We start from the raw sequence: 13,080 nt of genomic DNA, 5'->3' as shown, positions 1-13,080 counted from the left end.
CGGGGCTCTGCTCCCACCGCCCCCCCCCGAGGACTCGGCCGTGACCCCCCCGGACCTGCCGCCCCCAGGTGAGTGCTGGGGGCTCAGGGGGCTCAGGGGGGACACGGAGGGCTGTGTGTGACCACTGCCCCCCCCCCGAGCCCTTCACCCCTCGTCCCTCTGGGGGGTTTTGCAGCCCCCGAGGACCTGGAGCCGCTGCCCCCACCGTCAGCTCTGCCCGACTTCGAGGGCTTGGCCCCTCCACCGCCACCCCCCACCCCAGAGGAGCCTTCCTGGGTCCCGGAGAACTACCTGGAGAAAGGTCTGATGGATCCCCAGATCCCCTGGATCCATTTGGGCTGAGCCCTTGCCCGCAGGCACAGCCCTGAGGGCCCAGTCCTGCCCCACCCGCCATGCCCTGGCTGCTCATGTCTCCAATCCCACCCTTCCCAGCCGTGCTCTGTCCCTCATGTCCCCCATCCCTGTCCCTCACATCCCCCATCCCACCATTCCCAGCCATGCCCCATCCCTCATATCCCCCATCCCGCCCTTCCCAGCCGTGCCCTGTCCCCGTGGTGGCCCTGCCATGCTCCATGCCCCCTCTCTCCCCCGCAGTGGTGGCCCTGTACCCCTACACGGCGCAGAAGGACAACGAGCTGTCCCTCCAGCCCGGCGCCCTCCTCTTCGTCACTCGCCGCTACTCTGACGGCTGGTGCGAGGGTGTGCTGGGGCAGGAGCAGGGATTCTTCCCTGGGAATTACGTGGAGCCCTGCTGAGCCCCCCGGGCAGGCAGCCCCTGCTCCCCCTCCCCGGATCAGCCACATTCCACTCTGCTCAGACTGCGCTTCTCCTTGGAATTCCGGCTTTGCCCGGCTGGGAACGGGCTCGGGGAGCAGAGGGTGGCACCGCTGGCACTGCTGAGCCCTGGCAGGACTGCAGCCCCCTCTCCCACATCCCTTGGGAACGTTCAGCACCAGGACACTGAGCTCTCCCACATGGAATCGCAGCAGGTCCTGGGGGCTGATCCCGGTGCTGCTCCCGACCCCTGGGAAGAGCGAGGCCAGCACGGGATCAAACCCTGGGAACACCCCCAAGGATGAGGAGGAGAGCGGCTCCAGGAACCCTGCCTGCTGCCCCTTTGGCTCGAGCCACAGCAGGGATGACCCAGACCCCATTCCAGACCCCAATCCAGAGGGATTCCCTGCTGGTGTTCCCATTCCCCGACTTCCACCAGCCCAAGGAAGAGAAACAACATTTTGGTGCAACTCAGAGCTGTTTCACGCCCAGGTTTTTATGTCCTGGATACAACCAACTTGGTGTGTCTGCAATATAGAGATCTCTATACACATATACAGGTATTTTAATTCCATGGCTTTAAGTTCCACACAGTCGAACGGGGTCCGGAGGAGGAAGAACAGAGAGGAGGGGATGAAATAAGAGGAGGAACAACTCAGGGCTGCTTTGGTTATTTCCTTACTGCTGGGGTTTGCTGCCAGGGGTGCCAGGGTTTGGAGGAGTCACGAGCCACCCTCGGGGGCCGGTAAGGCTGTGGATAAATCCAGGAGAAGCCAACACCGGAGAGCAGCAGATCCTGGAGGTCCCCCCTGCAGAGTGCAATTAGAAGGGGTAATTAATACTGCAGTGGGGGGGGGGACACAGGAAAGGGGGGGTTTGGCCTCTGGGGACCCGGTGCCAGAAGTGCCACAGCACCACGAGACCTCCCCTGGGGGGGGTTTGGCACCTCTCCACCAGGTCAGGAGGGGAACTGTCCCCTCCCGGGGGGAAGAGGGGAGTCACACGATCCAGCAAGCACAGGGACACGACTGGGAATGGCTCAGGGCAAGGAGGAACCTGCCAGGGACACAGGGACACTCCACCCCGGGAGCAGGAGCAGAGGATGGAGGTGGAAGGCAAGGACAGCTCCTCCTGCCCTGGGCAAGGGGCAGGGACGGGCTGGGGAGGTTTGTTCCAAGCTGCCACCTCTCCAGAAGCTTTCCTGGTCCTCACGTCGTGTTTTTCTCAGAGAATAAAGTCCTGAGGGACAATTAACCCCATCCCAAGGCTCAACAGCTGGGCCTGGAGCTGCCCTGCCTGGGTGGGACATGGAGGAGCCAGGGGGGGTGAATTTCCTGGATGACATTCCCAGTGGGCTCACAAAGAGGGAAGGAGCCCTGGGGCACGAGCAGGCGGCTCCTGGTGTGGCCGGGAGGGGGAGGATGGCAGGAGGAAGGATGTTCCCAGCCCGCAGGGAACTGGCTTCTGGATTTTTCAGGAATTCCCTTGTGAAGCCAAAAGGGAAAAGAAAAAAAAAAACCAACACAACCCAAACTAATCCCCAACAAGGTTGGCAAAGGCCCCCGGGGGGCCCGGGGGTCCGAGCTGCAGGGACGGCTCCATCTCACCATGGCAGGGGCGGGACAGGGGCCTGGAGAAAGTGCTTTATTCACGGGGAGGGAGGAGCTCGGGAAGGCAGGAAAACCCCCCGGGAGCGGGGACAGGCAGGGGCACGAGATGTGACCACCCCAGGCCTCTCTTTTTCCCCACACTCCGGAGGCTCCCTCAGCATTTCCTCCTGAGGAGCTCCTGGAGGTACCGGGCGACCTCCGTGGCCGATTCCCACGGGACAACGGTGGCCTGGAAGGCCCCGGGCTGCTTCTGCTCCATCTCCTGCGTCATCCTGTGCATGGGGAAGCCCTTCCGTGGGAAAGCCACGTCCGCCGAAGTCAAAGCCACGGAAGGGCAGAAGTCGTTGGCTCCGTCTCCCACGTAGAAGACCCGCTCGAACTCCACCTCCTCCCGCGCCCTCTCCGCCAGGTATTCCGTCAGGATCTTCCTCTTGCACATGTTGGCCGGGCAGTCAAGGCACTTGTGGCTGTGGTAGGGCCCCAGGGTGAGGTAGCCCCTCCTGTCGAAGCTGGACGGGTTGCTGAAGATCTTCCTGAAGAGCGAGTGGACCCCGGCCGCCCGCAGCTTGGCCTCGATGCCGAACATGTTGGCGTCAGAGATGAGGATGAGCTCGAAGAGCTCGTGGTTCTTGGAGAGGAACTGGAAGAGCTCGGGCATGCCCGGGCTCAGCGGGATGCTCTCGTACAGGGCCCTGAAGTCCGCGGGGCGCACGCCCTGCTCGCCCAGGAAGGCGAGGACGCGCTGCATGTACTCGTTGTAGGAGCCCTGGCATTGGCTCAGCCGCAGCGGCTCGGGCAGCGCCTGCCCCGGCGCCAGGCGCAGAACGGAGTCATCGCTGTTCTCACCCACGATGGTCTCGTCGAAGTCGAACACCAGCAGGAACCGGGGGGGCCGGGGGGTGGCCATGCCCACGCCCTGCAATGAGCACAGCGCCCAGGGCACATCAGAGCCCCTGGGCCACCTCCCTGGGCCACCTCCACCTCCCCTGGGCCACCTCCCCTGGGCCACCTCCCTGGGCCACCTCCACCTCCCCTGGGCCACCCCCCTGGGCCACCTCGGGGGTTAATCCCCCCTGACACCTCCCCTGACATCCCTCGGGGGTTTATCCTGCCCCTGAAGGGATCATTCTGTCACTGCTAATCCCTCTGTTCCTGTCAAGGAGGTCACTGTGTCGTGTCCTCTCAGGGACAGCTCCCCCCGGGGGGTCTCATTAGATCAGGGAGTTAATAGGGCTGGAAAAAGTCTCTGAGAGCACTGACCATTAACCCAGGACACCTCTGACCATTAACCCAGGACACCTCTGACCATTAACCCAGGACAGCTTGGGCTGTTTTGCCGGATCAGGGAATTATGAGGGTTGGAAAAGGTCTCTGAGATGGTCGAGCCCAGCCCTTGACCTGGCACAGCTCGGCCTCGTGCAGGGAGGGCCCTGGGCTGGGGGGTCACTCCCCAACCTGCTCCTGTCCCACCCCAGCACAGGGATTTGTGTCCCTGCAGATGGCCAGGAGGGGTCTGGCTCTTCCCAACATCCTGCAGGTTGGTTTTTGCTCCATCACCTGTCGTAGTTCCCCCCCCGGGTTGGGCTCTGCAGCCACCCCGGGGAGAAGAGCAGGGACAGGAGCCAGGGAAGGGCTGGAGCTGTGCCAGGGCAGGGTTAGGCTGGATTTTGGGAAAGGTTCTTCCCCCAGAGGCTGGTTGGGCACTGCCCAGGCTCCCCAGGGCAGTGGGCACAGCCCCAAGGCTGCCAGAGCTCCAGGAGGGTTTGGACAACGCTCTGAGGGATGGGGGGGGGATTGTTGGGGTGCCCTGAGCAGGAGCAGGGGTTGGGCTGGATGATCCTGGTGTGTCCCTCCCAGCTCAGGATATTCCATGAACTCAGAGCTGCCTCCTGCCCTGCTCTAAACCCAAAATTAGCGTCGGAGATGAGGATGAGCTCGAAGAGCTCGTGGTTTGCAGGATGGGGACCCAATTCCTGCTCTCCCTGAGCAGAGGAGGGAGCAGGGAGGTGACACTGACCTTAAACAGGCATGGCAGCCCCACGCCCTGGCAGCACCTTCTCATGGTGGGACCATCCCGGGGCTGCAAAGCACAGGAAACAGGAGCCCGGTTAAAGCAATTTGGGTTTCCCCGGGTGCCGCCTTCAGGCCCCGCCGGGCGCGGCCCCGCTCGTGTCCCGCCGCGAACTCCCGAGCCCGGGGGGGGGACCTTCTGTACCGGGAGGGGGGAATTAAGGGAGAGCAGCCAGAGCCTGTTTAATGCCTCTGATCCCTCCTAATCCCCGCCGGGCGCACGTGAAGGCAGCCGGCGGAGCAGCAAGAGCCCCCCGGCAACGCGCGTCCCGCTCCCAAATTACCCCGATTTTCTCGCCGTGTAATTAGCTCGGGGTGTTCCTCGGACGGAGCGATGTGGGATGTGCCAAGGCAGAGCCCGGCTCCCATCCCCGGAATTCTGCCGACCTCTTGTGGTGGGAAACCTCCAAAAACCAGCCAGATCCCGGCTGGAAATTCAGGGATGACCCAGTGGGTTGTTTTAACCGGGCCGGGGCAGGGAGGATTCCAGCGATTTGTCATCGGCACGACAACGGAAGAGTTTTGCAGCTGAAGGTGATTTGTGGGGGATTTGGCTGGATTGAAGCCCAGCATCCAACTATTTTGGGCACAAACACGATTCATGACTCTGCTGAAATAATAAACCACGGCTGCACCTCGGTGCTGGTGCCCAAGAACCAAACCTGGGCTTGGAATCTTGTAAAAGCCACTTTTTTTTTTTGGTGGCACCTTGGACCAAACCCTGGTTGTTTCTCTGCAGGAATCAAAACTTCAGGTTTATTCACAGGCATGGTCTGAAGCCAAATAATGCCAGAGCCAGGCTGGCAGTGGGAGCAGCCACTGTGGTTTTCAGGTCCAAACCAGGACAGAGAGGGGGAAAAAAAAAGGGATTAAACATGAAAGAGGAATTGTAATTTTAGCCCCTGTGTTCTAAAGAGCTGCCAGCAGTGAGAAAATAATTTGGGGCTAAGCCTTAAGGAGGCTTTGTGGTGCCCAGGGAAAGAGCCCTGGAATGGCTGGGGAGTGCTGGGAGCAGCTCAATCCACCTGGATCTCACATTATTCCCCTCAGCAGAGCTCCCTGCAGCTCTTCCCACCTCCCTGGGCACTTGGGACAAATCCAGCTGCTCCAAAGTGCTGGAAAACAAACCCTGTTGCTGTCTGGGTCTCCCTGTCCCCGTGTCCCTGAGCTCCCCCTGCTCAGGGGGGCAGAGAGGCCACCGGGCTGTTTTCTATGGAATTTCTGAGGAAAATGACAATCCATGAAGTCAGCTGGGACAATTCCAGCCCCGTCTGCCCCCAGGAGACTGGAGAATCCCTGGGATGCTGCTGCAGGAGCTGCTTCTGCTCCCAGGCGGCCCCAAACCCGAGATTAATTGTGTCAAAATGTGCAGTAAAATCCGAGCCAGCGTTATTTAGGGAATAAAGGTCCTGGATGGGATTTCCTACTGCCGACCTCTGAGGGCTCTGGGGCAAAGCACATCCAACAAAATCCACACTGAGTGCTGTTTTCCTCTTGGGACACAGCAGTGGGAGATCCCGGTGCAGGAATGGCTCAGTAATGCAGAGCTGAACCAGCCCAGCTGAGGAGGGGCCGAGCTGGGGGGTCTGGAGTTCCCTCCTCCAACCCTGATCCTGCTCCCACAGGAGGGGAGGGATGGGAAAAAAATACCTAGGAAGTGTCCCAGCCCTAAATCGCCCCGTTAAACCCGGGCAGGAGCTGGTGGTGCCCACGGACACATCACTGGGGGGGTGGGATGGACCCGTGTGGGGCAGCCGGAGCTGAAATCCCAGCGGGATCCCAGCAAATCCAGCAGGGAATGGATTGCGTCCATCCAGGGAAAGCGTCCGTCCACTTTCCACAAAAAAAGGGGCTCCCTCACAGGGCAAAGCAAAGCGAAGCATCCCCGCACCCCGGTAATGCCCGGCCCGAGTGCCGGGACAGGATCCGGGCGGGAGCGTTTGGGGGCTCCAGGCGCGGTTTGGGGGCTCCAGACGCGGGTCCCGCACCCAGAGCCGGATCCAGAGCGGCGGCACCGGGACGGCCCCGCTGCCGGTCCCGCACAGCCCGTGGCGGTGCCCGGGGAGCCCCGCGGGTCCCCCGGTGCCGCAGCGGGGCTGACTCATGCCCGGAGCGTTCCGGCACCTCCGGGGGTCCGTCCCGGTGGGGACCCCCCGCTCCCGGCACCATCCGCCCCGGTACCTGCGGGACCCTACGGGATCGGCATCCCCGGTCCCGGCAGCGTCCCCGCCGGTCTGAGCAGGGTCCGGAGACCCTCCGGTACCGGCACCATCCTCCCCGGAACCCGCAGGGTCCTGCAGGACCAGCATCTCCCGGTCCCGGCAGGATCCTGCGGGATCGGCATCCCCGCTCCCGGCAGAAGCCGCCCCGGTCCCGGCGGGGTCCTACGGGATCGGCATCCCCGGTACCGGCTGCGGCCGCGGCGGATCGGAACCTCCGGTACCGGCACCACCCGCCCCGCTCCCCGCGGGGTCCCAGCGGCTCCGCACCCCCGGGACCGACACCTCCGTGCGGCGGCCGCCGGACGCGTCCTTACCGGGCGGGGCCGTGCCGGGAGCGCCGCCGGTGCCGGAGCCCGAGCCGGAGCCCGAGCCGGTGTCCGAGCCGGTGGCGGGGCCGGTGCCGCGGCCGCCGCGAGCGCGGCCCCTTTAAGGCGACGCCACCGGGGCCGCGCGGAGCCGCCGCAGTGCGCTGACGTCACCGCCCGCGCAGCCAATGGCGCCGCCGCCCGGGCGCCGCGGAGGGGCGGGGCCCGCCCTGACCACGCCCCTTTCCCCGAGGGGAGGGGGGAGGAGGCGCCGCGCAGGTCCCGCCGCCCGCCCGCCCCCGCGCCGAGCCCGAAAGTTGCCAAATCGGGAAAAAAACCAACGAATCCCCCTTTCCCTCCCACGCCCCTCGGTAATAACCCGTCGGGCCGCGTCGGGATTGAGCCGTTCGGGGAGGATTTTGCCCCAGAACAACCCGCAAAGCTCAGGAAGGCACTGGCTGAGGAAAACGCATGAATTGTCCCCAAAATCCACCCGGGGGGGGGGGGGAGTCGGGACCTCCCGCACTGCGGGGCCACCGTGCCCACCCCGCCCCGGGCGGAGGGCGGTCCCCCGGCTAATTCTGGGGTCCCCGGGTTAATTTTGGGAGCTGGCGCAGCCCCGCAGCCCCAATTGCAGGGTGACCCTGCCAGGGCTGTGCCCGCACCCCAAAATACCCGCCCGGGCTCCAGGGCGGGGCTCCCGCGGTATCTCTGGCTCTGCAGGAGCCCTGGAGGCGCCGGTGATAAAAATACAAGGGCAGCTTGTTCCGAGGGAGCGGCTCGGCCCTGAAAGCACATCGGGAGACCATCGGAGGCTGTTCCGTCCTGCTCTGTAATTAAAAGTGTCCAAGAGTGGAAGGGCACAAACAGAGCTCAGAAGCTCTGCAAAACCCACAGTTTGTGCTGGGCTGGGCCAGGGCGGCTGCCCCGGCAATGCCACGTTGTCCTGGTGCTCTAAAGCTCTGAACTGTCCTTATTTTGGCACAATTGTGTCCCAGAGCAGAGCTCGGGGTATTGCTGAGACCTTCCCGAGCAGCCCTGGTTCAGAGCCAAAGGAACCGACCCTTCCCCACCGAGGGCACCCGGAGCCACCTGGAAAGAGCCTCAGGGTCAGGGAAATGTTGGATGTGTTTTTATCAGCTCTTCAGTCCGGGCCGTTCGGGCTCTTTGCTGCAGGGCACACCCTGTTTCCTTGGCACAGCCTTTGCTGTCCCTCCTCTGGCATTTCCCCCCCTTTGGAGCTGCACCAGCTCCCCCTCAGGCCCTGGGGACAAGTGGGAGACTCCAAAGGGCAGATTGTGCCTCCTTCCCACTGCAGGGCAGAGGGGCAAAGATCATTCCAGAAACATCCCGGCCGGAGGACTTTGGCAGGGGGTGACCCTGGATCCCGGTGATTTTCCACTGCTGGAAAACCCTGGGGGAGCAAGTGAGGACAGTGCCCTGGGCTGACAGTCCTGGCAGCCCCTGAATAGCCAAGGCAACCTCTTCCCAACACATGGATTCACATGGATTCCCCACAACGGGTGGAACACCCTCGTGCTCCATGTTCCTGTCCAAGTCTGTCCTGGTTTTCCACCAAGGAGGGGAATTGCATCAGCCCAGAGCAGCCCCAAGGCCACGTCGCTGCCTCTCCCTGTCCCTCCCTCGCCGCTTTTCCATCCCAAAGAATCCCAAAGTTTGGGTAAGAGCGGCTCAGCAGCCCCCAGGAGCTCAGCCTGGGGCAGATATGTGTATTCTGGGGGAGTTCTTGAGTAAAACTGAGGCTTCCCTTCCCTGCCCAGGGGAGCTGATCCCCACAGCTCAGTTTTCCAGGCACGTGGATGAGGAAACTCCAAGTGCAGCCGCTCATCTCCTGCCTCCACACAAACAGCAGCTCCAACAAACGGGATTTCCTTCACAGCAAGACATTTTTGGGGGCTGAATAACATTGAGATGGTCAAATCAGGGAAAACCCTTCAAAAAGTATCAAACAACAAGAGAGCAAACTCCACTGCTGCATTTTCCCTGTGGGATGAAGTTCCCAGGTGTTCATTCCCGGGAGTCTCCCCCAGGGCAAAGGGGCCAACTCTGCTCAGTGGGTTGAGAACTCACCTGAGTCCTCCCCAAATTTCCCCCGTGGACACGGGGTTCAGTTTGTCTTTAATGCCAAAAGGCACCAAGGAAGGAACAAGAGGGGAGGGGAAATCCCAGCCCATCAGGAGTCATGGAATCAGTCGGAATCATGGAATGGTTTGGGCTGGAAGGGACCTTAAATTGCTCCCCAGTCCCTCAAATTTCCCTGGGGGTGGCACTGGAAGGGCTTTAAGGTCCCTTCCCGCCCAAACCATCCCGGGGTTCTGTAATTAGCAATTAAATTAGGAACAGGTTCCAACAGGGATCCCATCGGAGCCGCCTCCCTCCCTCCCCTCCCGGCAGGATGAGCTCCAGTGCCACCTCCTGGCTCAGCCTCCCCAAAACCCTCCCGCGGCTGCGGCAGGAAGGGCCCGGGCTGAGCTGCAGCCCCTGGGGAAGGATTTCTGCGCAGGGTGGGAAAAGCCCCGAGCTGTGCCAGCCCCAGATCCCGGGAATTAATCTGCTGGAATTCATTCAAACCACCGGGTCCATCTGCTGGGACAATCCCATAGTATTCCTGGATTTTTTTCTTTCCCTGAACAGCAGGCAGTGGATGGATTATGGAATGTAAATTAAAATCCACGAGCGTGGTAAAATCCCGTTGTTTTCTGGGAGCAACAAAGGGCTTCAGTTTTCACGGAGCACGAGACAACGTTTCGGGCCAAGTGGGAATTTTCCTATGGATTAGCAACTCTTAGATTCCCAAACATTTGCTTCCCAAGAGCAAGGGGCACGTCAGGGTGCCCTGGTGTGTCCTGCCACACTCCCAGGTTTCCTTTGGGAATCGTTTCCCTGCGCCTGGAAGGGGCAGTTCCACACTCCCAACGCGCTTCCCTGGTGCTCCCTCTTCCCAAGGCTCGGGATCTCCTCTCCCCTGGCCCCTGGGAATGGGGTCATGGTGCAGCTCATCCCAAATCCAGCCTCTCTGGGCTGCCCTTGGAGCTTTTCCTCCCTCCAGGTGCTGCGGGAAAGGGCCCAGAGGGAACTTCGCCCAAGGAGTCCCAGGGTTACCCAAGATCCAGGTTTGGAGACCTTTGCACTGTTAATGACATCCAAGGCTCAGGAGAAATCTGACCCCCCCGTGCCTGGGCTGCCTGGGCAGGAGTCCTTTTTCAGGCTGAACTAATTTTATGTCCCAATATCCCGGGATATCTCCAGGGGAACTCTGTCCATGCTCTTCCCTGTGCACCCGAACCCGCCGGGAGCGCGCCGGGACAGGAGGGGAGATTTCCCAAGGGATATTTGTGGAATTCCCTGCTTTTTGTAGCTTCAGCTGAACCACAAGGAGGTGCCTGATTCTCATCTCCTTTATTGGAATATTTGCCATCCACTGACTGAAAAACCTCGGGGAGGAAATTGGGCAGAAAATGTAAAAAGAAGGGAAAAGGGAATTGATGGTCCTGGACCGGGAATGACCCGGAGCTCCCTTCCACAATTCCAGGCAGGGCTCTCAGTTCCACATCTCCAGAACAAGGATATTTACTGACCTGACCATAATACACTGAATTTAATCACAGGGCAGCTCAAGGAACCACCACTGGAAAACCTTTAAACAGCAAGTTCTCCTTCACAACAGCCCTTTCCTAACGAATTTCCTGCTCCATCCCAGTTGTTTACCTGGTAATTAAGGCATTAAATAATTCTCCCAGGCTGCAGGAGAGGTTTAAACAGGGAGATGAAAACATTCCAGTGTTTTATAGGGAAAGTCCACAAACACTTCGATTCATGGCCCTGCTTCGGGTCGCTCGGGGAAAAGGCTCCTTTGAGTTGAGCTTTTTCTTTGGAAAAGCAAAAACTTGGGAAGTGTTTTGCAATCTGTTGTCTCAGCCTCTGGTTTTGCAAGCCCTGAGCTGTGCCAGTGCCCAGCCCCGGGACTGTTCTGCAAGGCACAAACAGGGCACATCCCAGAGCTTTTAACTCCTGATTTCCCCGGGAACCTGCAGGACAAATGAGGACAAAGTGACCTCCCGCCAGCAGCTGCCCCTGGACTGTCCTTCCCAGGAAAACTGAGGGTAAAACTGCAGAACTGAGGCTGTGAACAGCAGCAAACCCCAGGTTTGTTCAGGTCAAACCAGCAGAAAGTCCTCAAAAGCCACAAGTGCAGCTCCTCACCCGTTTCCAGCTCAGGGTCACAGGGGGTTGTCACAGTTTGGCTGCTCGGGGGGTCCCTCTGTCCATTCCTCGGATTTCTGGCTGCACCAGCTCTCAGGAGAAATGAATTTAAAAAAGCAGAAAGTGGGACAATGTGAGCTCCCCCCACTGCCCACCCCCCTTCTCCTGATGAAAATCCAGCCCAACTTTGCCTGCAGGATGATTTTTAGGAGTGACAAAACCAGGGGGAATTCAGGTCCCACTTCCCAGGACATCCAACCCAGCCCCAAAACTGGGGGGTTTCTCTTTGCTCTTCTCCAAAGCAGCATTTTAGCAACAAAAATCAACCCTTTGTCACTAAATCGTGCGAATCTGACCCAAAACATCCCGTGTGGTTTGTCAGCACGGGGCAGGGAGGAGGGAACACATTCCTGAACACATTCCTTGGCCGTGCCCAAGGTGTGCAACGATGCAAATTTGGGAATGAAGGAGCCACAGCAAATCCCAGCCTGGAATTCCCTGCCTTTCCCAACACCCATTTTCCTCTCCTTGCTGGAATTTGTCCCTCAGGAGAGACCCCACTGCACAATCCCAGCTTTTGGGGGTGTCCCAGAGGAGCAGGAGAAGCTGCTGCCATCGTGTCACATCGTGCCAGACTGGGAAGAGGGTTGGACAGTTTAATCTTCTTCCACAGAAAGGAAGTTCATCATTCTCAGAAGAAAAAAAAAAACAACAAAAACCAAGTTATACCATGACCATGGACTAAAGAATAGAAAACAAACTGTCCCAGATGTTAGAATTCTGAATAGCAGCCTAATACTGTAAATTTATTGAGAAGAAAATCATTTTGCAAAACTGGAATACAATTGATTTACCAAGATTTTTCTGTTTGTTTGTTTTCTTTTGTTTTTTTTTTAAGCATTTAAAAATCATTTAATAACAGGCCTGACCATAAAATAGTGGCACAACAGAAATGCAGGTTGCAAATGTGATGTGGAATGCACAGAACCCCCAGGGTGGACCAGGCACAGGAAACACAACAGTTTCAATCAGCAGTGGAAATTCAAAACTCACTCTCATAATTGACTTTTTCTTTCAGAAGGTAAGAGGGGTGGGTATAAATATTATAGAGAAAACATTTAAAAAGCATTGTTTCGTTATTTTTTTCCTTTCAGAAATGCTGGGAGGGGTTTCAGCTCAGTCAAAAACGAGTTGGTTGGGCCCAAACTGCCCTTCCTGGTTCCTGAAGTTTCCTATGTCATGGAAAACCCAACGTGAGTGGCAGAAAATGGTGAAAAAACCATCAGCTGAGGAGCTGTTTCTCAGCAGAGGATTCGGTGTCTCACACACAGCCCTTGGGGAGGAATCCCACCATCCCTGCTGTCCTGGAGAACAATCCCCTCGGGCACAACCCCGAGGTTATCCCTCCCCTCTGCCCAAGAGGATCTCTGGATGTGGAGTCGGGTGGGAAAAGCAGCACAAAGAGGGGGAATTTCAAGGAAAAGGGGATTTACAGTACAGTGCTTGGGCTCTGTCCTCGTGGAGAGGGAGCAGCCCCTGGATTGCAGGAATGAGCTCCCTGGATTGCAGGAATGAGCTACATTGGGGTCTGGCTGGGGAGGAACCAAACCTGGGGAGCAGCAGCTGCCCCCTGGTCACACAGACACAGTCCTGCCCTGGGCCTGGCACATTCCCACTCCTGTCCTCCCAGGATCATCAAACAGGGAGTCAGTTCCCAACCCTAAAACTCAGCATTTGCCAAAAACGTGCCTCTGACCCTCAGGGACCGTCCCGGTTCTCCTGCAGGTTCTGGATGGGATGGAGGATGGGATGGAGGGTGGGATGAGGATGGGATGGAGGGTGGGATGGAGGGTGGGATGGAGGGTGGGATGGAGG

At 59.2% G+C, this 13,080-nt stretch overlaps 2 protein-coding genes across 3 annotated transcripts in view; one reads left to right on the top strand and one right to left on the bottom strand.

Moving 5' to 3' along the window:
• Positions 1-1,240, top strand: part of ABI3 (ABI family member 3) — a 4,660-nt gene extending 3,420 nt beyond the window's left edge. The window contains exons 7-9 of the mRNA XM_027697106.1: positions 6-68; positions 176-301; positions 595-1,240. Of these exons, the coding sequence (XP_027552907.1) occupies positions 6-68; positions 176-301; positions 595-755 (350 nt within the window). The 3' untranslated portion in view covers positions 756-1,240. The remainder of the gene's footprint in view (positions 1-5; positions 69-175; positions 302-594) is intronic.
• Positions 1,241-1,252: 12 nt separating this feature from the next.
• PHOSPHO1 (phosphoethanolamine/phosphocholine phosphatase) lies at positions 1,253-4,480 on the bottom strand. Of its 2 annotated transcripts, XR_003536474.1 has the most exons (3): positions 4,402-4,480; positions 2,382-3,300; positions 1,253-1,583 (listed from the first exon to the last, which is right to left on the bottom strand). XR_003536474.1 is itself a non-coding variant. In XM_027697102.1 (2 exons), exons 1-2 carry the CDS (start codon positions 4,444-4,446, stop codon positions 2,539-2,541), a joined length of 807 nt encoding a protein of 268 aa, XP_027552903.1. In that variant the 5' UTR covers positions 4,447-4,480; the 3' UTR covers positions 1,253-2,538. The 2 variants fall into 2 exon arrangements, 1 of the variants encoding a protein (XP_027552903.1); XM_027697102.1 differs by having other exon boundaries at positions 1,253-3,300.
• Positions 4,481-13,080: the final 8,600 nt, after the last annotated feature.

This window comes from Neopelma chrysocephalum, unplaced genomic scaffold (assembly GCF_003984885.1).
Source record: "Neopelma chrysocephalum unplaced genomic scaffold, ASM398488v2 Primary Assembly neopelma1_118, whole genome shotgun sequence".
NCBI classification, from domain to species: domain Eukaryota; kingdom Metazoa; phylum Chordata; class Aves; order Passeriformes; family Pipridae; genus Neopelma; species Neopelma chrysocephalum.
This window is presented reverse-complemented; position numbering and strand designations above follow the sequence as displayed.